The following is a 26394-nucleotide window of genomic DNA, read 5'->3' on the forward strand; positions in this document are numbered from 1 at the left end:
TCTATCTGGGAATTTTTAAAAGTTTATTTATTTTAATTGGAGGCTAATTACTTTACAATATTGTCCATCTGGAAATTTGAGCAGATAACTTTGTTGCATCTCATTCACTTAAATGCTTCCTGAAAGCCTACTACTGCACACTAGGGATATTGATGGTAAGAAGTGTTAGTCACTCAGTCGGGTCGGACTCTTTGTGACCCAATGAACTGTAGCCTGCCAATGGTATTCTCTGTCAATGGTATTCTCCAGGCAAGAATACTGGAGTGGGTTGCCATTCCCCTTCCAGGGAATCTTCCTGACATGGGAATCTAACCTCGGTGACAGCCCTTTTTTCCTGAGCTTGCAGATCATTGGAAATGCCTGGAAGTGGATCAGGTGCCCTGCTGCCAGTGGTTTCATTTCTGGAATATGCAAATACTGCCTGAATGAAGATCAGCAAGATCTAAAGTTTCTCAGAAGGGGGGCAGGGGTGCTACCTCGAAGGCAGGAAAGTCCTGTTAGTCATTGCAGTCAGTGGGGCTTGAAGCTGGGATTTGGGGAGCATGGTAATGTTCTGCAAACATTATTGACCATGTTTTAAGTACCAGAAATTCTTGGTAAATTACACGGATTAACTTCATTTAATCCTGACAGCAACACTATGAAATTTGGTATCTTTGAAATTAATATCTTTTTTTTTTTGAAATTAATATCTTTATAAGTGAGGGAAGTGGCACAGAGGGCTAACTTGACCAGGTTCACACAGAGAGAACCTGGGACTTCAAGGCAAAGCAGAGCTCTTGTCTTTTGGCCAATTGTTGATCAAACAGCCGGAAGCAGTAGGGTGTTTTTGGTTCCTATGAGGAGACCAATTATCTTACAATTGAGAACGTGTAGCAGAAAGGTTGAAGCCAGGTTTAGGGAAACTTTCAGAAAACCATCAAAGGATGATGACCTGGAACAGAATTTTGGGGAAGATAAACGTGGTCCGATTGCTGGGTAAATTAACCTGGGGTAAGAGCTCCCGGGAACGACCCCGACTCTCACTTGACTTCAGCATCCTTATTCGGGGAGGAGGTATACTGAGGTGCGTTTGCGACTGTGTCGGTGCGGGGAAAGAAGCCCGGCGGCTTGCCAGGGAGGAGACGGCTGCATTTGCTGGTGCGGCGCGTATTGTTGCCGTCAGGCTGGGCTGGAGCGCGGGAGGACCTGCGGGCTGCCTGGGAACCCGCAGACGCGAGAGGGCGGAAAAGCGCGGCGGGCGGTGCCTGGCGTTTCGCCTGGTGAGCAGACTTGGCCGTCCCTGGCTGCGGCTGGTCCCGGGAGTTGAGCTGGTCTCAACGCCTCTTCTTTCTGGAAGAGCCAGGCCTTTGGAGCACAGGCCTGGGGGTTGGGACAGGCTCCCTTGGAGAGGGAGGGAGGAAGGCTGTACCAGAGCCCTGGTCTGGGAGGCCCGGTTCCATTTATTTGTACTTGAGTGAGCGAACTTGTGGGTTACTTCCGTTTTTTGTGTCCTAGAAACAAATACTATCCCTCGTTTTGCCACTTCACAAAGTTGTGCGGGTTGAATAAGTGAATGTGCAAGTCATCTCTTTCTTTTCATTAAGTTTTTATTACTAATAGCAACAGGGTAGGTGCTGTGTGAAGACATCCAGACTCAACAGTTTAACAGCTGCTGCTGCTGCTAAGTCGCTTCAGTCATGTCCGACTCTGTGCGACCCCATAGACGGAAGCCCACCAGGCTCCCCCGTCCCTGGGATTCTCCAGGCAAGAACACTGGAGTGGGTTGCCATTTCCTTCTCCAGTGCATGAAAGTGAAAAGTGAAAGTGAAGTCACTCAGTCGTGTCCGACTGTTAGAGACCCCATGGACTACCAGCCCACCAGGCTCCTCCGTCCATGGGATTTTCCAGGCAAGAGTACTGGAGTGGGGTGCCATTGCCGTACTATGTATTGTATGCTAATCAGCCGGTATTATTCTAAATACGTTCCATGCATTAATTCATTTATACATCATCACAACCCTATGAAAATAATTATCAGCTCCATTTAACATTTGTTAAGAATGGAACACAGAAAAGGTAAAGTAACTTACCCATACCACTTGTTGGCTAATAGCTGATGGAACGTGGATTCAAACCCAAGAGACTGCCAGTTTCGAGCTCATGTTATATACTTGTCTTCAAAGTTTAGTGGAGGGAGATGGAATGTAATCAGAGTGTTAAACACAGAATGGAAAGTACTACAGTAGATAATGGGTGACATTCTTTTAGAATGTTGAGAAAGTGCCTTGGAAAGGTGAAGGAAACTTTTCTAGAGGAAGAAATGTGGTTCATACTTGACCTGAATATTAAAATTGTTTAGAGGTGTGAATTAATCTGATTAGAAATTTGAAGGTAATTAACTTGTTCGGTGTCAAGAGGTGCTAGTGGATTGGGACAGATTAGACTGGTAACCCTGTCACTGTCTTTTGATAAATATTCTTTCCTTTTTCTTCATAGGGGTTCCTAAACCCTTTCCTCTTAGGAGGTCCCTAACATCTTCCAATAGGCTCTCTGTCTTTTGTTGAAGATTCTGGTTCACACTAAGACTGTCTTATTTTCCTGAAATTCATCAGCCTATGATTGTGAGACTGAGGTGTTGTCCTGTTGTTCACTTTGTAAGGCAAGTGCAGAGAAAAAGAAGCGAGCCGGGCAGTCAGGCAAGAAAAAGAGATTTATTAGAGGGAAAAGAGAGGATGACTGGCTCTTAAGGAGAACCAGCATTCTCCCTTTCTGATGGAGTCCTTCTTATACTCCACCAGTGAAAAATTCTCTGAAGGGATGGTCATGTAGCCAGAGGTCTGGAATCTGGTGTTCTCGCAGCTTTGAGAAGATAGACACTAGTGAGATAACAGGATGCCATTTGGGCAATTTGGTCAGTCTCACAGATCACCTGATTTATTATCTGTTTTCTAGGTTGACATAACGAGCTATCTTATTAATGAGACCCCATGTGGGCCCTATCACACTTAGCCTATTTATTTATTTTGGCCATGCCAGGCAGCATGCAGGATCTTTGTTCCCTGAGCAGGAATCAGACCCATGCTCCCTGCTATGGAAGCCCAGAGTCTTAACCACTGGACTACCAGAGAAGTCCCTCAGCTTATTCTTAACAAGAGGCCATCTCACTGCTTAACAAATAGTGGCTGCTCACTTAGTACTTTTCATATAAATGAATAACCAGCTTCAATCAAAGAGGGAGTGAAAGGGCTTGATTTGAGATTTCTGCTTTTTCCCCATCTATCTTTGGAGTCAAAGGATCACAAAATGTTGGTACTAGAGGAAGCTTTAAATATTATTTTTTCACAGATTTAAAAAAAAATGAAATCACAATTGAAGTTGAGTGACTTGCTTCAGGTTACCGAATGAGATAGTGGAAGAGCAGAGACTAGAACCCAGACATTTTGATTCAGTCTAGTGCTTGTCTCATTGCCTTTCACTATTGCCCCACAGTCTTTGATTTTTGAAATCAGTGGCTTCTCCTTTAGGTTTGGAGTGTGTGTATGGTTGAGGGGGTGTTGGTGGGCTCCAATCTTATACCTGGTGGAGAAATTTTACCCCAGGATGCTTGGTCCTTAAGAGCACCAGCCCTCTTTTTTGGTGCATCGTCACCTCTCCCTGACTTTTCGTCATTAGTGATACTCTCCCAGGAGAACGACATGCTTTCATTTAGACTTAAAATAGTCATTTGGGTATGGATGGGCTATCCCTGAATTCCCCTGAATCTACAGTATGAAGGAAGTAAAGTAAACTAACAGTTTATGGGTAGTCTTTCTCTTCCCTCTGCACCTCAGATTCCTACTCCTCCTCATGGGAAATGTGTCCAGGAGACAAACCGGTGTTGCTTGCATTCCTAACAGCTTGTCTCTGGGCAAGTGAAATCTAACTAGAGCCCCGGATGGGTTGTTATGGGAATGTTATGGGCCACCATTAGGCAGACTTAAGGTGGCAACCGCCAAGTGACCACTGAACCTAGACCTTGCAGACCGAACACAGAACTCTCCAGAAATGGGGCTCTCTTACTCAAATCAGAGAGTGGCTTGCTGTGAAAGAAGGCTCTGGGGTAATTGGTTACAGGATAGATCAGAGTGTGCAGTAATTTCTTATCATGGATACTTAAACCGAAGTCAGGTGGAACACCCTGAAACCACTCACTGAACTGCTAAGTATGATGGTCTAATCATGTAGTGGTCAGAAACTGATAGTAAGGACATCCCTGGTTGGTCCAGTGGCTAAGACACTTCGTTCCCAATGCAGGAGGCCCAGGTTCCATCCCTGGTCAAGGAAGTAGATCCCACATAGTGCAACTAAGAGTTTCCATGCCACAGCTCAAGATCCCACACGCTAAAGCTAAGATCTGGCACAGCCAAATAAGTAAATAAAAAGAAACTGATAGTAAATTATTGGAAGACCCATTGTAAAGGTGAATTAAATGTTTCCCTAGAGGATATGCAATGAGTTCCTGGCCTTGTCTGGAACAAGAGCTAGAGTAATCACACCAGTGTTATTGGCCATTAGAAGGCAATGTGGAGCCTGAGTATCCGTTACACTCAGTAAGAATAGTACTAGGTGAACTGGATTTTTAGGTAATGGGAACTCTGTGAATAGATATGACTATTTATTTCCCAAAGAATTCATTCTAGTCTAATATGTACACATAATACATGTATACATATGTGTCTATGTGTGCACTGAGAGATCTTAGAAGAAAAATATCAACAGTTTCTTCTGGATGGTAGGAGTTCAAGTAATTTCATTTTTGGCCTAATCACTTTTTATGATATGTTTCATTCTATATAATTAAGAAAACAAAATGATTTTTATTTGGGGACAATAAAATTAGAGGAAATAAAGATGTGCTTAGAGTTTTGGTTTTCTATTTAGCTATGTGAACCACTTAAGAGTTTATTTTTGTGTTTAGTATGTTCATAATGGAAGTTTATACAGCAGATAAAGATAAATTCACACAAAATAGTCACTTTATTAACAAACATTGTGGTACAAGACTGCCCAATCAGATCAGTCTCTGACCATAAACTATTAAAAAAATTTTATTGTATTATAGTTGACTCACAATGTTATGTTAATTTCAGGTGTACAGCAAAGTGATCAGTTATACATATACATATATTCAATCTTTTTCAGATTCTTTCCTCATATAGGTTATCAAAGAATACGGAATAGAGTTCCCTGTGCTGTAGAGTAGGTCTTTGTTGGTTATCAATCTTATAAATAGTAGTGTGTGTATGTTAATTCCAAGCTCCTGATTTATCCCTTCTGCCCACGTTTCCCTTTTGGTAACCATACATTTGTTTTCAAAATCTGTAAGTCTGTTTATGTTTTGTAAATGAGTTCATTTGTATCATTTTTAAAAATTAGAGTCCACATATGAGAGATATCATATGGTATTTGTCTTTCTCTGTCTACTTTACTTCACTTAGTTCATCTTTAAGTCCAAACATGTTACTGTAAAAGTAATTATTTTGTTCTCCTTTAGGACTGAGTAATATTCCATTGTATATGTGTATCATATCTTCTTTATCCTTTCCTCTGCTGATGGACATTTAGGTTGCTTCCATGTCTTGGCTATAGTAAATTGTGCTGCAGTGAACATTGAAGTGTATGTACCTTTTCTGATTATGGCTTTCTCTGGATATACCCCAAAGTGAGATTGCTGGATCATATGATAGGGCTACATTTAGTTTTTTTAAGAAACTTCCCTACTGTTCTTCATAGTGGCTGTTACCAATTTCCATTCTCACCAACAGTATAGGGGGGCACCCTTTTCTCCACACCCTCTCCAACATTAATTGTTTGTATTTCGATTATGACCGTTCTGACCAATGTGAGGCTATTCCTCACTGTAGTTTTGATTTGCATTTCTCTAATTAGTGATGTTGAGATCTTTTCATATACTTTTTGTCCATCTGTAATTCTTTGAAGAAATGTCTTTTTAGATCTTCTGCCTATTTTTTTAATTTTTTTGACATAGAACTGCGTGATCTGTTTGTATATATTGGAGATTATGACTGTAAACCATTTGTGCAGATATACCAGTGTATATCAGTTGACTCTCAGCCCCAGTAGATCTGTATGTATCAACATGAAATGATCTCAAAGACATATTCCTTAGTGAAAAAAAGCATCAAATTGCATAGCAGCATCTATAGAACAATTTTATTTATGTAAAAAAATCAAATGCTATATATGTGTAAAAAATATGTAGAAAAAAAGACTGAAAGTATATACTCCAAATTATCTCTGGGAAGGAGATGGGTTTGTTATGGTAGAGTGGGATGGTGATGGTAATACAAATTACAGTTTTATCCTATATACCTTCATGTTATTACAATATTTTAAAGTGAAGACACATTCATGTGTAACTTGTATAATTAACATAGAAGGTGACCTCAGGAAATAAGAATGTGTTTGTGTCTCCAGACCATCTAGAGAAGAGAATGCTCTGATGGTGGGGTGCCTCAATATTTGTTCTCTGATTCTGTGCAGCTTTATGAGTGCACCAAAGTTTGATGCTGTTAAGATTGTCTAAGTAGTCCACTCTTTCTCCGTTTCTGTGCTTCCTGAGGTGTGTCCTGATGACAACAATTTGGTTGTCATACAGTTTTTCTATAGTGGGGAGAATGTATTAACCAGCTGGATGTTAAGCATAAAAAATTTTCACTGTAAACTAGTAAAGTGACTTTGTGTTTGCTACATCACTCTCCTTGTGAATTTGATTAGTACCTGTCAGATAATGAAGAATTTTTTTTTGCTTCAAAGGTGAGGGCCAGATCCTGGCTGTAGTGAAGTTACTATCCAGTAGGGTCTTCTTCCTTAAGGACCACCTCTATCTTATTTTTCTGTAAACAAAACAGTGGCATATTATTTTCTTTCATTGAGCAGAGCTCTAGTTTCCAAACCTGTGAGATTTCCCAGTTGTATGTAGGGGGAGAGCAATGGATGCTGAATGTTTTGGAGAGAGAGAGGTCCAAAGAGACACTATCAAGGTGAGTGAATAGGGAAGGATTGGTGAGATGGACCTAGCAAACGTTAAAGCCTGGATTATCTTTGAAATCTTGACAGAGAAGCTCTTCACTTATTACTAGTCTGTGAAGATACTACTTATAGGCAACTGAAGGAAACATCATTACTTTTCACCCATTTTTTTGAGGACTAGAGACTAAGTGAGTAGTAATTTTCCCCAACACTTAAGTTACCCAAGATTAGTATCTTATTATTCTATTTATCAGTCTGGATAATCCTAAATTACTGGATCAGGTTTTAGTATTTGTGTGTTTCAGAATAAATCACAATAGGGAAGTCTATAGATTTCCCAAGACCTGTCATTACTTAATCTCTTTCTGCCAATCACCTATTCTAATCTTTTCCCCCCATCATTGTAATCTTCCTCTGTTACTGACAAGAGGATAAAAATCAGGGCTCTACAATGCAGGTCCTGCACGTAGGATATTTTCCTTTGCGAATTTTTTTCAGGTGAGAAAACCAAGCCTGATGGCGCAGTGTTAAATGACTTGAAAAGATGCGGAAGATCAGAGATCCTGGTCATCAGAGGTTTGCATTCGAAGCTGAAGATGCATGCTGAACAAGAACTAGGAAGGGAAATTGTGAGCAATGACTGGGAGGACACCATGTGCACACAGACCTTTTATAGGAGAGCAGTGTTACTCTAAAGATAATCATCTTTGAGAAAGTTCCTTGTAAATATTATGAATTTGACAGAACATTTCTTATAAACTGGAGCCTATCAGACAGATGTCCTTTTATTGTTACAGACAGCATGAGTTCCAGCCAGATTTCACTGCATATGAAACATCAGCGATTTAACAGGCAGAAGAACCCTTCAGAATGTAGTGAATGTGGAAAGTGTTTTACTCAGAGACCACCTCTTACCCAGCATCAGAGGATTCACACAGGAGAGAAGCCCTATGTATGTACTGAATGTGGAACTTGCTTCCGTAAACAGTCAAATCTTATTCAACATCTTAAGATTCATACAGGAGAGAAACCTTATAAATGTAATGAATGTGAGAAAGCTTTTCAAACAAAAGCAGTCCTCATCCAGCATCTGAGAATTCATACTGGGGAAAAACCATATAAATGCAGTGAGTGTGGCAAAGCCTTTTGTCAGAGTCCATCCCTTATTAAACACCTGCGAGTTCACACTGGAGAGAAACCCTATAAATGTAGTGAGTGTGGCAAAGCCTTCAGTCAGAGTATATGCCTTACTTGTCATCAGAGAAGTCATTCTGGAGATAGACCTTATAAGTGTAATGACTGTGGGAAAGCCTTTAATCAGAGCACATGCCTCATGCAGCATTGGAGGATCCACTCAGGAGAGAAGCCCTATACATGCACCAAATGTGGTAAAGCTTCCACTCAGAACTCTTCCCTTGTTGAACATGAGAGGACTCACACTGGAGAGAAACATATTTATAAGTGTAGTGAGTGTGAAAAAACCTTCCCCAAGCAAGCACACCTTAGTGAACATTACAGAATTCACACTGGAGAGAAACCTTATGAGTGTGCTGACTGTGGGAAATCCTTCAGGCACAGCTCAGCACTTGTGCAACATCAGAGGCTTCATGCTGGAGAATAAACTTGAGATACAACCAGGGTGAAATATGAAAACAATTTTTGTTTTTTAATTCTTAGATTAGGATTCAGCACTAACTTAGCACTTGGGCGACATCAGAGGCTTCATGCTGGAGAATAAACTCGAGATACAACTAGGGTGAAATATGAAAACAATTTTTTTTTCAAAATTCTTAGGAGATTAGGATTCAGTCTTTGGCTGGGATGAATATTTCGTATGTTGCACAAGAGGCAATTGTGTCCTAAAAGTTAAGAAAATAGACCTACAGAGTCTTGACTTTGAGGGCTTCTCTGCCACTTAATGGGTATCTATCTGACCTTACCTGTCTGAGCCTCAGTTTTTCCCATCCCCCCTAAAAAATTATGATGATACTTATTACGGTTATCTTGAGAATAAAATGACTTGTATATAATAACTAGCTGCTGTTAGTTGATTTTGAATGATTGATAGATGTTCCAGAAGTCAATATTGTTATTGAAAACAAAGTTCAACATCTTTTTTTCTTTTGGTTCCATAATGTATTTTTTCTAAAGAATATTCTTGTAATTGGACTGTGATTTCATACTTAATCTACAGAAGGCTATTTATGCTATGATGTGAAGATTTAAATAGGAGAACACATTTCAGACCAGTTTCTCCTTGAAAAAAATTCAAATTTGATCAGAGAAGGAAGAAATTACTGGGATTTGAGTGAACATTTTGGGTACTCTAAAGAGCTTTATGTAGATTTTTAGATCCATTGTATGCTGTGCTAAGTTTGCTTCGCAAACCTGTGGACTGTAGCCTGCCAGTCTCCTCTGTCTGTGGGATTCTCCAGGCAAGAATACTGGAGATACAGAGATATGTGGATGGGAGTGCCTCACAACAATGAATGGCTTCTTAAAGCTCAATAGAAGCAAAGAAATCAAAGGACACTTTTGATTGTGCTTCATATAATGCTAATAAGCTGCTCAATGTAAACAAGCATATCTGACACTAAAATGTACCCTTGTAAGAAAAGCAGGAGCTGTTTTCCAAATTCCAGAGTCAAGAAAAAATAGAAAGGAACTTGATTTCCTTGAAGTCAAATAGGCAATGTCAGAGTTGAATTTCAGTCTAGATCCTGGTTTTTATAGTACCAAACTCGCAGGTAATTTTCCATCACTGAACCTTTCCATTATGTGAGATGCCAAAATTGTGAAAACCATTAAAGGAAAAAAAGGGTGTTTTTTTTTTTTTTTTAACTTACAGTAGTGTGTACTTATTGAAACACAATTATGAGTGGAAAATTAAAATTATATGCTTTTATCAAATAAATATACTAAAATAGTTATTTTAGTATATTTATTCTAGCCTTTCTTCTCTGCTTAGTTTTTCTTTCTTTCATAAAAAAAAGTAACTGGGGGATTCCCTAGTGATCCAGTGGTTAGGTCTCTGCATGTCCACTGCTGTGGGCCCAGGTTCAATCCCTGGACAAGGAACTAGGATCCCACAAGCTGCATGGCAAGAAAAAAAAGTAACTATGATAATTGTGTTATATCTTGCTATTGATTTAACATAAGGATTTAGACATACTATTAAAGACTTCCTATAAACCTTGTTTCAATGGCTGCCTAACATTTTACTGAATTATTCATTATTTACTGACTTGTTTCTCTTGTTTGATATTTAAATTAATGCCATTTTTTTTTCTTATAAATCCGCTTGTCCACTTAGTGCATTGCCTGACACATGGTATGTTCTCTTGTTAGTAATATTATTAATTCACTGGTGAAACATGTTTGTATATAAAGCTTTTTCATCATTTTAAGTTATTGCCTTAGGATTTAATTTTTTAAATTTCATTAATTTTTTTGACTGGATGATACAAGCTTATGGTTTAACGTTTTAAAAGTACAAAAGTAAACAGTGAAAAGCCTTTTTGCCAGCCACTCCAGATAACCAATATTATCAGTTCCTTGTTTTCCTTCCAGAGATAGATGACTATAAGCAAAGAAATATGTTTTCCTCCTTTTTTGGAAACAGGCCTTTTTTTTTTCTTTTGGCTGTACCATGCTGCATGCAGATTCTTAGTTCCCCAACCAAGGGTCAAACTCATGCCCCTGCAGTAGAGGCATGGATTCCCAGCCACGGAGTCTTGCCCATTAGACCACCAGACACGTCCCTGAAAACAGACTTTTATTTATTTATTTATTTTGGCCCTGAGGCATGTGGAATCTTAACTCCCTGCCAGGGATCAAACCCTCACCCCCTGCATTGGAAGGCGGAGTCTTAACCACTGGACCGCCAGGGAAGTCCCAAAAACAGATTTTTAAAGAACAGTTTTGGGTTCACAGCAAGACTGAGTAGAAAATACATGGAGTTCCCACACATGTAAAATCTCCCCACTCTCAGTGTTCTGCATCTGGGTGATACAGTCGTTACAGTCATGAACCGACATACCATGAACTAAAAGCTCATAGTTTTAAGTTAGGGTTGACTCAAAAAAAAATTAAAGTATAGTTGATTTACAATGTTGTGTTAGTTTCTGGTGTACAGCAAAATGATTCAGATATATATGTACATATGTGCTCAGTCACTCAGTCACGTCCAACTCTTCTGTGTCCCCTGGACTGTAATCCACCAGGCTCCTCTGTCCATGTGATTTCCCAGGCAAGAATATTGGAGTGGGTGACCATTTCCACCTGGGAAGGCCACATATGTGTGTGTGTATGTTTGTGTGTGTGTGTAAACGTATATACACATATGTATGGGCTTCCCAGGTGGCTCAGTTGTAAAGAATCCACCTGCCAATGGGGGAGACTTGGGTTTGATCCCTGGGTTGGGAAGATCCTCTGGAGAGGGAAATGGTAACCCACTCCAATATTCTTGCCTGGGAAATTACATGGACAGAGGAGTCTGGTGGGTTACAGTCCAGGGGACACAGAAGAGTCGGACATGACCTTGTGACTAAATAACAAAAACAACACATATGAATATACACATTCTTTTCCATTATGGCTTATCACAAGATAGTGAGTATATTTCCCCGTGTTGTGCAGTAGGATCTTGCTGTTTATCCATTCTATATATAATAGTTTGAATCTGATAGCCCCAAACTCCCAATCGAACCCTCCCCTTCCCTCCCCAACCCCACCGCAACCGCAAGTCTGTTCTCTATATGTTTCTGTTTTGTAAATAAGTTCATTTGAATCATTTTCTATTGGATCCCACATATAAATGATATCATACGATACTTATCTTTCTCTGTCTCACTTCACTCAGCGTAGCAGTCCCCAGATTCATCCCTGCTGCTGCAAATGGCGTCACTTTGTCCTCTTTTATGACTGAGTAAAATCCCATTGTCTACGTGTACCGCATCTTCTTTATCCATTCATCTCTTTTTGGACATTTAGGTTGTTTCCACGTCTTGGCTATTACGTTTTTTCTATGAACACAGGGATGTGTGTATCTTTCCGAATTATAGTTTTGTCTGGAGTGGAACTGCTGGATCATATGGCAACTCTATTTTTAGAGTTTTGAGAAACCTCCATACTGTTCTCCATGGTGGCTGTACCAATTTACATTCCCACCCACAGTATAGGAGGGTTCTCCTTTCTCTGCACATAAGGGTTCTTAAGAGTCATGCATCCTAAGGGTTTGGATAAACATATAATGACATGTATGCACCATTATTGTTTCATACAGAATAGTTTCACTGCCCTAGAAGTCTTCTGTGCTCCACCTATTTATCCCCACATCCTCCCCACCCCTGGCAACCACTTATCTTTTTATTGTCTTTATAGTTTTGCTTTTTTCAGAATGTCATGTAGTTGGAATTGTATAGTTTTGTAATTTTTGAATTAGTTATTTTCACTCAGTAATATGCACTTAATTTTCTCCATGTCTTTTCATGGCTTGACAGCTCATTTCTTTTTAGTGCTGAATAACATTCCATTGTCTGGATGTACCACAGTTTATCCATTCACCTACTCAAGTATATCTTGATTGTTTTCAAGGTTTGGCAGTTATAGCTGCAATGAAAACCTGTGTTCAGTTCTGTGTGTGGACATAAGTTTTCAAGTTCTTTGGGTACATACCCTGGGGTGTAATTGCTGGATCATGTTTAGTTTTGTAAGAAAGGGCCAAACTGTCTTCCAAAGTGGCTAAACCATGTTGCATTTCCCACCAGCAATGAATGAGAGTTCCTATTGTTCCACATTTTTGTTAGCACTTGGTGTTGTCAGTGCTCTGGATTTGAGTAATTTTAATATGTGGGTAGTGATAGCTCATTGTTTTGTGTTTCGATAACATACAAGGTGGAGCATCTTTCTATGCCTACTTGCCATCTGTATAGCTTCTTTGGTGAGGTATCTGTTCAGGATGTTTCCTCATTTTTAATGGGATGTCCAGCTTCTGTTGCATACAAGTTTATAGAAACTGTCTCCAGGAGGTAGACAATACTGTCACAGTTACACCAGAGACCCGGCTTGACTTGTTGACCCAAGGAGAGGTAGGGGCAATGGGAAAACTGACCCTCTGCTACCGTCTCCTCAGGGCACCAGGTAGGAGGGGAGGAGTGTAGCGGTGCATGGCTAGATTGGTGTAGGGAGGAGAAGGCTGGGAACGACTCACTGTCAAGGTGGTAGGACAGACAGTTTGTGTTCTCAGACCTGACACTGCAGGTTCAGAAGGATCGGGCTCTGGAGAGAATGGAGGCTGTGATGGGATGAGTAGCACGAGAAGGTATGACTAGACTTGGAGAATTTGGGGAATGAGCTACATGGATACAAAGTTCAGGGTCCCATCCTGCAGCTGACGAAGTTGTTCAGCTCTCCCCCAGCAGCTCCTGGGACCAGGACTGTGCTGTCACTGTTGCCAGTCTCTAAGGAAACATTCAAATCAATGATGATAACTAAATGGTCCTTCTGTGCCAGCTTCTGGGACCACACATGCCTAAATCGTGTTAAACTTGGGGCTCCCATTAGCCTAGAATGATTGTGGGGCAGTGGAGAGTTCCTAACCTGAGACTTGGACAGATGCCTTCTGTCTAGCCTTTCTCTTGTCTTGAAGACCTCATGTATGTCTCGGGAGAAGCCGTAGGTTGGTGAGAGTAGATACAGTGAAGAGACTGTTTCCATAGCAGTGTGAGGCTCTGAAAGCAACAATCTCTGGAGAGACAGGGCCCAGGACTGGGGAAAGGGTCACAGAAACGGGAGCCTGCTGCCTGATTTGACTGTATGGGCCTGGTTATCTTGAGCCACACAGATATAATTGCATTTTGCACTGTTTGTTGTTAAATGTAAAAACATCTCTGACCTTTACAAAGTGGGAGAGACTTCCTCATGAGCTGCAGGACTCCTAATGAGTTAAAAATTCCTGTCTACCCCAGTAATACCTAAAACTGTACTGTCCAATACAGTGGCCGCTAATTACATGTGAATACTTTGGGTTATGGGATTTTAGTTCCCTGATCAGGGATTGAACCCCAGCCCTTGGTAGTGAAAGTGCTGAATCTTAACCACTGGACCACCAGGGAATTTCCTATATGTGACTATTTAAGCTAATTAAAATTAACAGAAGGAAAAGTTAAGTTTCTCATTCTAGCCACATTCCAAGTGCTCAATGGACCTGTGGCTAAGCAAAGCTAAGCTATGATATAAAACATTTCTGTTACTATGGAATAGTCTATCAAACAGCTGGCCTTGATGTTTGGCTTTCCTTGGCCATAAACTTCAAAATATTTCTTGGAAGCTGATACAGATGTATTAGCCTTTTAATTTGAAGAGTAAGCATATTAAATTAACCTACCATTTATTATAAACATTGTTTCATAGAAGAAACACCAGAGATAAGAAACCTATCTCAGAATAAAGGATTTCTTCAGAAGAAAGTGTGTGTGTGTGTGTGTGTGTGTGTGTGTGTGTGTGTGTGTTAGTTGCTTAGTTGTGTCCAACTCTTTGCAACCCCATAGACCGCAGCCCACCAGGCCCCTTCGTCCATGGGATTCTCCAGGCAAGAACACTGGAGTGGGTTGCCATTTCCTTCTCCAAAAGAAACTATAGAAAGAAAGAAAGTGAAGTCGATCAGCTGTGTTCGACTCTTTGCGCCCCCCCTTGGACCGTAGCCTACCAGGCTCCTCCATCCATGGAATTTTCCAGGCAAGAGTACTGGAGTGGGTTGCCATTGCCTTCTCCAAGAAGAAAGTATAAGCTGGCATCTTTGCACTGACACTGGCAGGGAAGCTCTGGTGTCTGTACTGACATTCTGTGCTTTGTCAGCTGCTAGGATTTGGGTCTCTTCGGTATTAGACTTGAGCTCCGTCTTTGAAAGGGCATCAGGAAGGCCCTAGGGGGATCTTCCTGGCTTTTGGAAAGTGATATGCCCTTCTCAGTTCATCATGTGAGGAAGTCATGATGTCAGTATACTGGTGATGTTACTTTGATCATTTAGATAATGTGGCACCTGCCTGGTTCTCCACTGTAAGTGACTAGTTTTCCTTTTGTAATTAATCAGTCTCTGGTGGAACTATACTTTGATACTATGCAAATATCATTTTTCAGCATATTTCTGGCCACTAATTTCCTTTTTTTTTTTCTTGGCTGTGACATGTGGCATGTTGGATCTTAGTTCCCTGAACAGGAATCAAACCTGAGCCCCCTGCAGTAGAAGCATAGTCTTAACTACCAGACCACCAGGGAAGTCCCTAATTTTGGTATCTTTTGATGAATCTTGCCAACACCACGTGTTAGTTTCCCATGGCCACTGTAACAAACTGTCACAAACTCAGTGGCTTAAAAGAACAGAAATGTATTCTCTTAGAGTTCTAGAAGTCAGAAGTTTGAAATCAGTTTTGTTAGGCTGAAGTCAGTGTTGGCAGGTCTGCTGTCTCTCTGAAGACTTCAGGGGGCATCGTCTTCTTACAGCTCCTGGTGGCTGTGAGCATTCGCAGCCTCTCTTTGTAGTTTCTTGTCTATGTCTAAATCTGTCTGCCTGTCTCTTGTAAAGAGATGTGTGATGGTTTTCAGAGCCTACCCAGATAATCCAGGATTCTCTTGAGAACATTAATCATACCTGCAAAAACTTTACCACATAAGGTAACATTCCCAGGTTCCGAGGAATTAGGACCAAACTCTTTGGAGGTTACCATTCAGCCCACTGGAACTTATTACTGTGGAATTTGCCAATTTTTTTCATTTTTGGTGGCCACACCACACGGCACATAGGATTTTAGTTCCCCAAAAAGGGATCAAACCAGTGTCCCTGCATTGAAACTGGAGTCTTAACCACTGGTCCACCAGGAAGACCTGTGATTTTTCTATTTCCATCATTCCTCCTACACTGATTAATTAGGATTCTTTTGCAAGGAAGACCTATCCCTTCTCTTCTCCTTCAGTCCTTTTGACATACCCCCATTACTCTCTGAGGACCACCTTACTTTGGGGCACAGACGTTCCATGCTTTTGTTAACTTGGATGCACTGAGTCTTAGTTGCAGCATGCAAAGTCTTAGTTGTAGCAAGTAGGTTCCAGTTCCCTGACCAGGGATTGAACTTCAGTCCCTTGCATTGGGAGTGTGGAGGCTTAGCCACTGGACCACCAGGGAAGTTCCCAGGCTTGTCTTTTTATTAATATGATTCCTGCCTCAGCCTTGGGATCACATTATTGGCCTAATTGTCTAACCTGTACATATGGTCCATTCATGAGAAGCAAGGAGGCACTCTGCGGCTGGTGTAGGGGGAAGGATTATCCTCTCCCCTCTGGCCCCAAACTCTCATCTTTCTCAGAAAACTAGATTCTGCAGTTAACAGGACCCACTGTCCTTAGAAAGCAGTTTACAGAGATGAAACAGTGCTGTGAAGGCTGCTCAGCATCTCTCACCTGCCACTCTGCCTTGATCGTGGGCTTTTGTCAGATGTGCTTCCTGGCTGGCACCACTCACACTGTCAGAAGTATTGCCTACAGTCAGGGCTTCATCAGCATGGTACATTTTTAAATTTAAGATCTTTTAACCAGTCTTCCATGTTACTTGTTTAAATTTTTGGCTTCATCTCCCTTACTATAGGCTTTATCAGTATTTCTCAAATTTGAGTGAGCATCAGAACCTTCAAGTGGGCTTGTTACAGAGAATGCTGGGCCCTACACCTTAAATTTCTGGTTCTCAGGCAAGGCATACAAATTTGCATCTTTAGGTTCCCAGAGGTGCTGATGCTGCTTGTCCAGGATCTATACTTTGAGAATCACTGGCCTATTAAAATATTAGAGAAAGTCATTCTCACTGTATTTATTTTGCTCTTAATATGTTGGGTACTGTTCTGGGTACTGAAGATACAGAGATAAGTAAGACAAGGTCCCTGTCCTCAAGACTCCTACCTGTAGATCCTAAGACATATTAAAATTTACAGTGATTAAAGCAGTGGGGTGTTGGTACAAGAATAGATATAGCAATGATACAGACTAGAAAAACCCTGGTTTATATAACAAGTTGGGTACACATTAAAGATAGCACTGCAGAATGGCTTTGGGACTAGTCTGTGTAACTTACAGAGCCTATTTCAAGACTTGCAAGCCCACTCACTTGAATCACTTTTGAGACTCTTTACATTAGGTCTTAAAATGACTGAAAGACAGATGTAGCACCAAATTCGTACATGGAACCTCTGAAAATCCTAATTCCTGGCTGGTGAAGAATGGGATCTTGACAAGTCTCTGGTTGTGGTGGACTTGCTGTAATGAGGAAAATTTTTAGGTAACATGAAAAACAGTTGAGCTTCCCTGGTCAGTCAAAGAAAATGCTGGTTAAATAGGACTATTAAACACCATTTTCAATACATCAAATTGATAAAAATGTAAAGGTGCTAGTCCAATGGTGGTACACTGTTATCAGAGATGAGGTGATGTGGGTTCTTGTAGGTGGTATGAATAAAATGGTAAAACCTACCTAGAAAGCAATTTGAAAGCATCAAAAGCTTTAGAAATATTCAAATACTTTGATCTAGTAATTCTGTTTCTAGCAACTCATTCTAAGGAAATCATCAGAAATACACTTGGAGGTTTCTATACATACACATTCTACCATTGTATCATTAGGCTGCATGTCACAGAAACCCGACTGAAATTTAACTATGGAGGTGTTTATCCTCATGGATCAGTAAGTCCAAGGCTGGTACAGCAGATCCTCCAGGCATGCCATCAAGATCCAAGCTCCTGGAGTCTGTCCAGTGTACCAGCCGGAACAAGTGGCTGTCTTTTTCATGCCCCCAAATGGTTCTGGAACTTCTTGGTTGCCTGTTTGTGCTCCAGGCAGGATGGAGAGAGGACAACCGTTCATGCTTGCCAAATCTGTCCTTTTGTATCAGATATACAGGAAGCAGATTTCCACTTGTACCTTTTTTTAAAATCATGTAACAACTATAGTCACCATGTGATACAGTAGATCCGAACTTGTATCATGGTCCCTGTATTAGATCCTTGCTCAAGATCTACTTGTATCTCTTAATTTATCGGAGCTGTCACAAGGCTGTCCTTAGCAGGAGCTGGGGAAGTATTGGTAACTAGGCCCACGATGATTTCCCTCATCCAAAGTGAGGTTCTGCTGAAGAGGATGATAAAACATGGGAGCTGTTTAATTACAAAATCCTCTGTAGTTATTAGTGTCAGGATTTTGAATTTTACCGACCTGGAAAAATGCTCACGTACAATGTCAAGTGAGAAGCAGGATAGAGAACATACAGAATACAGTAAAAATTTGGTTACAAAAATATAATTTACATACACACACATCAAACATCAGGAAATGTTAGTGGTAGTTAATGTTAGAGAATTAGCAGTTCAGGTCAAAAGGGTATTAATGGATAGATACAGTTTTTATCTTGCTGAATGTTTTCTGAATTTTCTAAATTTTCTTCAATGAACTTATATTACTTTATAATAGGAAAAAAGATGTTATTTTTTAAAAATCCCATATATTCTTAAAGAAGTCCATAATATGTATTTATTCATTTTCATCTTCATTGTCAAAAGAAAGGAGGCTACTGTTTTTGATCTGCTTTCGTGAGCTCTTTTCAACTGAGTCCTGCTTATTTCTTTCATCTTCTTCTTTTGTTTTTTTCTTTTTTGAGCTTGCTGATAAACCTGCATATTTTTCATCTGAGGAACGCTTGACTGGTTTTCGATACATAATTCTTCCATCAGCTGAAGCTGGCTCTTCATCTGCACCAAAAAACAAAGTTAAAACACTTTCTTTCTCTCATTATTTTTGACTTTATTGGAGAGTCAGATGGCAAGAAAATCTCATACTGTATTTATGGATGTTCTTGAGTAAATTCAGCCTGTTCTCTGCTCCCTCTAGCTATGTACCCACAAGACATGCAGTCACTTAATAAAAAACCTAATAAAAACTCATTTACTGAAGTATACTGTAATACTGGCAGTCCACAATTCAAAACAATCAGGAGATACACACACACACACACACACACACACATATTTTAAACTTTTTATTTTATATTGGAGTACAGCTGATTAACAATATTGTGATAGTTTCAGAATGACTCAGGCATACATATACATGTTTCCATTCTCTACCAAACTCCCCTCTCATCCAGGCTGCCACATACCATTGGGCAGATAATACTGTGCTATACAGTAGGTCCTTGCTGGTTATACATAATCATGCTGTATTTTTAAGTATTCTGAAAAGTGATTGTTTGAAACTTCTCCTCCTAAAGCAATGTAATAAAAACTTACAAATAATGAATAAAATGCTATATAGCATACCACACTTCAGGCACTAAATAGACCTCTGTTGACTAGTGTGTAAACCTAACCAGCTATTTAAAAAAAAAAACAAACAGGATGTTTTTACTTAAATTTGCATTTAATCCTTTTAACAAACCAGGAAGGTGGGTACAATTATTGTCCCCCCATTTTACTGATGAGGTAACTGAGACTGAGAGGTGAAAAAACTTGTTCAGAGTCACAAATCTGGTAAATGAAATTTGAACTAGGACTATCTCCTTCAAACATACCATCAGTTCAGTTCAGTCGCTCATTCGTGTCTGACTCTTTGCGACCCCATGAATCGCAAAACACCAGGCCTCCCTGTCCATCACTAACTCCTGGAGTTCACTCAGACTCATGTCCATCGAGTCAGTGATGCCATCCAGCCATCTCATCCTCTGTCGTCCCCTTCTCATTCTGCCCTCAATCCCTCTCATTCTGCCCTCAACCTCCTTGCTGAAGTGGTCAGCAAACCACTTCAGTATTCTTGCCTTGAGAACCCCATGAACAGTATGAAAAGGCAAAATGATAGGATACTGAGAAAGGAACTCCCTGGGTAAGTAGGTGCCCAACATGCTACTGGAGATCAGTGGAGAAATAACTCCAGAAAGAATGAAGGGATGGAGCCAAAGCAAAAACAATACTCAGTTGTGGATGTGACTGGTGATAGAAGCAAGGTCCGATGTTGTAAAGAGCAACACTGCATAGGAAACTGGAATGTCAGGTCCATGAATCAAGGCAAATAAACAGGAGATGGCAAGAGTGAAGGTCGACGTTCTAGGAATCAGCGAACTAAAATGGACCGGAATGGGTGAATTTAACTCAGATGACCATTATGTCTACTACTGTGGGCAGGAATCCCTTAGAAGAAATGGAGTAGCCATCATGGTCAGCAAAAAAGTCCAAAATGCAGTACTTGGATGCAATCTCAAAAACGACAGAATGATCTCTGTTCATTTCCAAGGCAAAGCATTCAATATCATGGTAATCCAAGCCTATGCTTGGAAGAAGCTGAAGTTGAACGGTTCTATGAAGACCTATAAGACCTTTTAGAACTAACACCCCAGAAAGATGTCCTTTTCATTATAGGGGACTGAAATGCAAAAGTAGGAAGTCAAGAAACACCTGGAGTAACAGGCAAATTTGGCCTTGGAGTACGGAATGAAGCAAGGCAAAGGATAATAGAGTTTTGCCAAGAGAACGCACTGGTCATAGCAAACACCCTCTTCCAACAACACAAGAGAAGACTCTACACATGGACATCACCAGATGGTCAACAACGAAATCAGATTGATTATATTCTTTGCAGCCAAAGATGGAAAAGCTCTATACAGTCAGCAAAAACAAGACCGGGAGCTGACTGTGGCTCAGATCATGAACTCCTTATTGCCAAATTCACACTTAAATTGAAGAAAGTAGGGAAAACCATTGACCATTCAGGTATGACCTAAATCAAATCCCTTATGATTATACAGTAGAAGTGAGAAACAGACTTAAGGGACTAGATCTGATAGACAGAACTATGGACAGAGGTTCGTGACATTGTACAGGAGACAGGAGACCATCCTCATGGAAAACAAATGCAAAAAAAGAGAGATAAGAAAGCCTTCCTCAGCGATCAATGCAAAGAAATAGAGGAAAACAACAGAATGGGAAAGACTAGAGATCTCTTTAAGAAAATTAGAGATACCAAGGGAACATTTCATGCAAAGATGGGCTCAATAAAGGACAGAAATGGTATGGATCTAACAGAAGCAGACGATATTAAGAAGAGGTGGCAAGAATACACAGTAGAACTGTACAAAAAAGAGCTTCACAACCCAGATAATCACGATGGTGTGATCACTCACCTAGAGCCAGACATCATGTAATGCGAAGTCAAGAGGGCCTTAGAAAGCATCACTATGAACAAAGCTAGTGGAGGTGACGGAATTCCAGTTGAGCTATTTCAAATCCTGAAAGATGATGCTGTGAAAGTGCTGCACTCAATATGCCAGCAAATTTGGAAAACTCAGCAGTGGCCACAGGACTGGAAAAGGTCAGTTTTCATTCCAATCCCAAAGAAAGGCAATGCCAAAGAATGCTCAAACTACTGCACAATTGCACTCATGTGCTCACATGCTAGTAAAGTAATGCTCAAAATTCTCTAAGCCAGGCTTCAGCAATATGTGAACCGTGAACTTCCAGATGTTCAAGCTGGTTTTAGAAAAGGCAGGAGAACCAGAGATCAAATTCCCAACAACCACTGGATCATCGAAAAAGCAAGAGAGTTCCAGAAAAACATCTATTTCTGCTTTATTGACTATGCCAAAGCCTTTGACTGTGTGGATCACAATAAACTGTGGAAAATTCTGAAAGAGATTGGAATACCAGACCACCTGACCTGCCTCTTGAGAAACCTGTATGCAGGTCAGGAAGCAACAGTTAGAACTGGACATAGAACAGACTGGTTCCAAATAGGAAAAGGAGTACATCAAGGCTGTATGTTGTCACCCTGCTTATTTAACTTATATGCAGAGTACATCATGAGAAACGCTGGGCTGGAAGAAGCACAAGCTGGAATCAAGATTGCCGGGACAAATATCAAACATACCATACCATTATATAAAATGATTTCATACCTAACGTTAAATTGGTGGGAAAACCAGCTTACTTTCAGACATACCTGCTTTGGCAGCCTTTATTTCCGCCTTAATTTTCATGACTTCTTCAGCTGACAGATCTCCCTTTTTTAAAACCACCACTTGGGGCTGTTCATCTTCTTTGTCACTGTGATCACCATCTTCTTCTGGGAGCTGAGGCTGGATTCTCTAGGAAAAAACACAAACACAACAAATTTAGTTCTGACCCTGAACTAAATACAACCACTGTCTGTGAGAAACTGTAATCAGTAGAGTGAGAAGAGTAACCTTATTGACTAAATGTGTTCGGCAGTCAATTTTCAAGTTAACTCTTAAGAATCTAACCTCGCCAGAGTAGGGAAGAGGTCCACCTGCCAGTTATTCTGGGGTGCCTATCCAGGGGAACCAGTTTCCATCCCAGCAGGACCCCAACCTGCAGTTCCTGATGTCAGGGGCCCTCTGTTCCATGCCCAGTCTACTCAGGGAAGTGCTGGACTGCACCAGTTCTTGCTGCTCTTCATCAACCCTTTTCACCTCCATCTCTTCTCAAAGCATAACAAACAAAAATACACCACCAAAGTACAGGAAACAGCAAGTAAAAGGTCCTCCTTCTCTGCTTATCTTTCTTCCCTCCCAGCAGCTTGTTTGGTGGGTATCCCATCAGCTGTTCTAAGTGTATAAAAATGTGGAGGTATAGAAAACATTTTGTATACAAACAGGACGCTAAACATACTACTATATAACTTGATTTCTTTTTTCTTTTTAAATTATTAAAATTCCCAAACATAAAAAAGTACAGAGAATAATGTAACAGAAACCATGTACTCACTTTACACAAGTAACACATGGTAACATTTGGCTAATTGAGATTTTTAAGAAAAATATCAGACACCATAAAAGCTCCACTTGCCCAACTTTTTTATTCAAAGAAAAAACAAAACGCTTTGCACAAAACCCTGAGATACATATGGCATCACCTATTTTTAAAAATTACTATTATTTAACTCTATATATGGTTATCTCATGGTTTATTTCATCAGTTCTTTGTAAGCAAAAATTTTGGTTGTTTGTAGTTTTTTCTACTATGATAAAATTTTTGCATGTTTTTGTTCACTTTTCCAAACTTATACATGGAATTCCCTGAATGGAAATGCTAGGTTTCAAGGCTTGCACACTCCACACACAGTATTCAAACAGCTGATTAGTCCACTTCTCACAGAGCCTTCCTTGTCCCCCAAACAGGGCATCAAAGCCCTGCAGGATCTGGCCTGAGTCAATAACCACAGCTATAAGCACAGTCTTATCTTCTTGCCATGCTCATGGCCTCTGGGCTCCAGGCAGGTTTGAGTTTTGCAGATCCCTGAACATATTAGCTCCTCTGCCTCCCCTGTCACTGCGTAAATTCCCAGGGCCTAGAAGGCCCCACTGACCCTGGCCAACTCCTAATCAATCTGCCTTCTAGACTCAAATCCTTCAGCAGTGCTTTTGAGATCCCACCTGTTCTTTTCATATAGTCTATAGCTCACAGGTGGCATGTACCACACCGTGTCATCAATGTTTTCCTGACTCTACTAGGCAACACAGTATGTGTTTCTTCTCTGTATCTAAAGGCACAGAGCCTGGCAAACAGCAGAGACAAGAAACACTGACCAACACGATGAATGACCAACAGGATGATAAGCACAGTCATCTAACCATTGTAACTTCTCACACACTAGTTGAGGTCACAGACACTGTACTAGGAAAATAAAGATGGATTAAGATACTTAAAAGAATTAGATTTAGTGATGGAGATATACAGGAGAGCAAGCAGCTGCAATGCAGAATGATAAGTACTACAGATAAGATATGGATAGAGTGATACAGGAGAGCAAGCAGCTGCAATGCAGAATGATAAGTACTACAGATAAGATATGGATAGAGTGAAGAGAACAGAGGAGTAACTGTTGAGGGGGAGGTTCAAAGGGCTTCACTGAGATGGTGACCCATGAAGGTTGCAATAAGGCAGGCAGGAAGCTGTTTAAGTACATGGCAGGGAGTTCCCTAGTGGTCCAGTGGTTAAGAATCTGCCTTCCAACAAAGGGGATGTGGGTTCAATCCCTAGTCTGGGAACTAAGATCCCACATGCCATGCAGGGCAACTAAGCCCACTAGAGACAATTACTGAGCCTGCGCACCCTGGAGCTCAGAACCACAACTAGAGAGAAGCTAGCATCCCACAACAAAGATCCTGCGTCCCACAGTTAAGACCCAATGCAGTCAAATAAATATTTAAAAATTAAAGAACATAGCATTCTGGAAATCCATCTCTTTGTCCTTTCAGAGTCTGGCCCAGTGCCTGGGGTTAACACATACTCACTGGACTAACTACACTTGAGTCAATCTTGGGTTCTACTAGGTGACAAGGGAGTGGGTCTTACTGCAAATGCTAGATAAAGTGCTAAATAAATTATTTCTCCACACATGTCTTAAGCATTAGGGCATGTCTCTTTCTATTAGAAGAGATAGGGCAGGTTTTGACGTGAATCAGTTCAGGAAGGAGCTTGGGAGGGTACAGAAATTGACTCTCATGATCCTATTCAGATCTAGGATATGAAAAGTATTTGCTTTCCATCTTTTTTTTTTTTTTTGTAAGAACAAAGGACAGAAGTATATCTAAGACATTCTTAAAGATGTTCTAGATTCGAGGCTTCAGTTCAGTTCATTTCAGTTGCTCAGTCGTGTCCGACTCTTTGTGACCCCATGAATCACAGCACGCCAGGCCTCCCTGTCCATCACCAACTCCCGGAGTTCACTCAGATTCATGTCCATCGAGTCAGTGATGCCATCCAGCCATCTCTTCCTCTGTTGTCCCCTTCTCCTCCTGCCCCTAATCCCTCCCAGCATCAGAGTCTTTTCCAATGAGTCAACTCTTCGCGTGAGGTGGCCAAAGTACTGGAGTTTCAGCTTTAGAATCATTCCTTCTAAAGAAATCCCAGGGCTGATCTCCTTCAGAATGGATTGGTTGGATCTCCTTGCAGTCCAAGGGACTCTCAAGAGTCTTCTACAACACCACAGTTCAAAAGCATCAATTTTTCGGCGCTCAGCCTTCTTCACAGTCCAACTCTCACATCCATACATGACCACAGGAAAAACCATAGCCTTGACTAGACGGACTTTAGTCGGCAAAGTAATGTCTCTGCTTTTGAATATGCTATCTAGGTTGGTCATAACTTTTCTTCCACGGAGTAAGCGTCTTTTCATTTCATGGCTGCAATCCCCATCTGCAGTCATTTTGGAGCCCCCCAAAATAAAGTCTGACACTGTTTCCCCATCTATTTCCCATGAAGTGATGGGACCGGATGCCATGATCTTCGTTTTCTGAATGTTGAGCTTTAAGCCAACTTTTTCACTCTCCTCTTTCATGTTCATCAAGAGGCTTTTTAGTTCCTCTTCACTTTCTGCCATAAGGGTGGTTATCATCGGCATATCTGAGGTTATTGATATTTCTCCCAGCAATCTTGATTCCAGCTTGTGTTTCTTCCAGCCCAGCGTTTCTCATGATGTACTCTGCACATAAGTTAAATAAGCAGGGTGACAACATACAGCCTTGATGTACTCCTTTTCCTATTTGAAACCAGTCTGTTGTTCCATGTCCAGTTCTAACTGTTGCTTCCTGACCTGCATACAGATTTCTCAAGAGGCAGGTCAGAGGATATTAAAAAGAAAGAAAGTGAAGTCGCTCAGTTGTGTCCAATTCTTTGCAACCCCATGAACTGTAGCCCACCAAGCTCTTCCATCCATGGCATTTTCCAGGCAAGAGTACTGGAGTGGGTTGCCATTTCCTTCTCCAGGGGATCTTCCCAACCCAGGGGGACGACACTATTACCTACAGTGTTAACTACAGGTTTTGGAATGAGCAAGTGAAAATGAAGAAACAGAAAAATGATCGTTCCTAAAATACTATCTACCAAGGATGGGGCGCTTTACCTGCGTCAAGTCATTTTCAGAATACAGCAACACTGTGAAAACGACCAACAGCTTTCTGGGGGCAAGAGGCTGTAGTTGTTTGAAGAGGAGCAGCTTGGGGTCCGATGACCCTCGGACTGAAGGCCCAGCATGGGTGGGAGGCGGGACCCGTCAGTATTTGGCCTCCAAGGCAGAAGCCGAAAGTAGCGGAGCCGGCCGCGTTTCTGCAGTAACCAGATAGGCCCGGGCTCACCTTGGTTTCTACGGTGGGCCCTTCCTTGTAGCCGACCCGTTCCTTGAAGCGGGCCAGGAAGGCCGGCTCGGCTGGCCGCACATAGGACACCTGGTTCCGCTTGCTCATAGCTGCTCTGGGGGAAAACAGTCCTCCCCGGCCGCCTGGAGGATGTACAGAGGCGGCGGCGCCTACTCGTGACGTCACATAGCCCCGTCACCTG

At 41.1% G+C, this 26394-nt stretch overlaps 1 protein-coding gene across 1 annotated transcript; it reads right to left on the minus strand.

The window, feature by feature from the left end:
* Nucleotides 1-17042: 17042 nt before the first annotated feature.
* Nucleotides 17043-26380, minus strand: KIAA1143 (KIAA1143 ortholog). The gene is made up of 3 exons (XM_069562245.1): nucleotides 26193-26380; nucleotides 22037-22181; nucleotides 17043-18801 (listed from the first exon to the last, which is right to left on the minus strand). Exons 1-3 carry the CDS (start codon nucleotides 26298-26300, stop codon nucleotides 18584-18586), a joined length of 471 nt encoding a protein of 156 aa, XP_069418346.1. The 5' UTR covers nucleotides 26301-26380; the 3' UTR covers nucleotides 17043-18583.
* Nucleotides 26381-26394: the final 14 nt, after the last annotated feature.

Source organism: Ovis canadensis, chromosome 19 (assembly GCF_042477335.2).
Source record: "Ovis canadensis isolate MfBH-ARS-UI-01 breed Bighorn chromosome 19, ARS-UI_OviCan_v2, whole genome shotgun sequence".
In the NCBI taxonomy this organism is placed as follows: domain Eukaryota; kingdom Metazoa; phylum Chordata; class Mammalia; order Artiodactyla; family Bovidae; genus Ovis; species Ovis canadensis.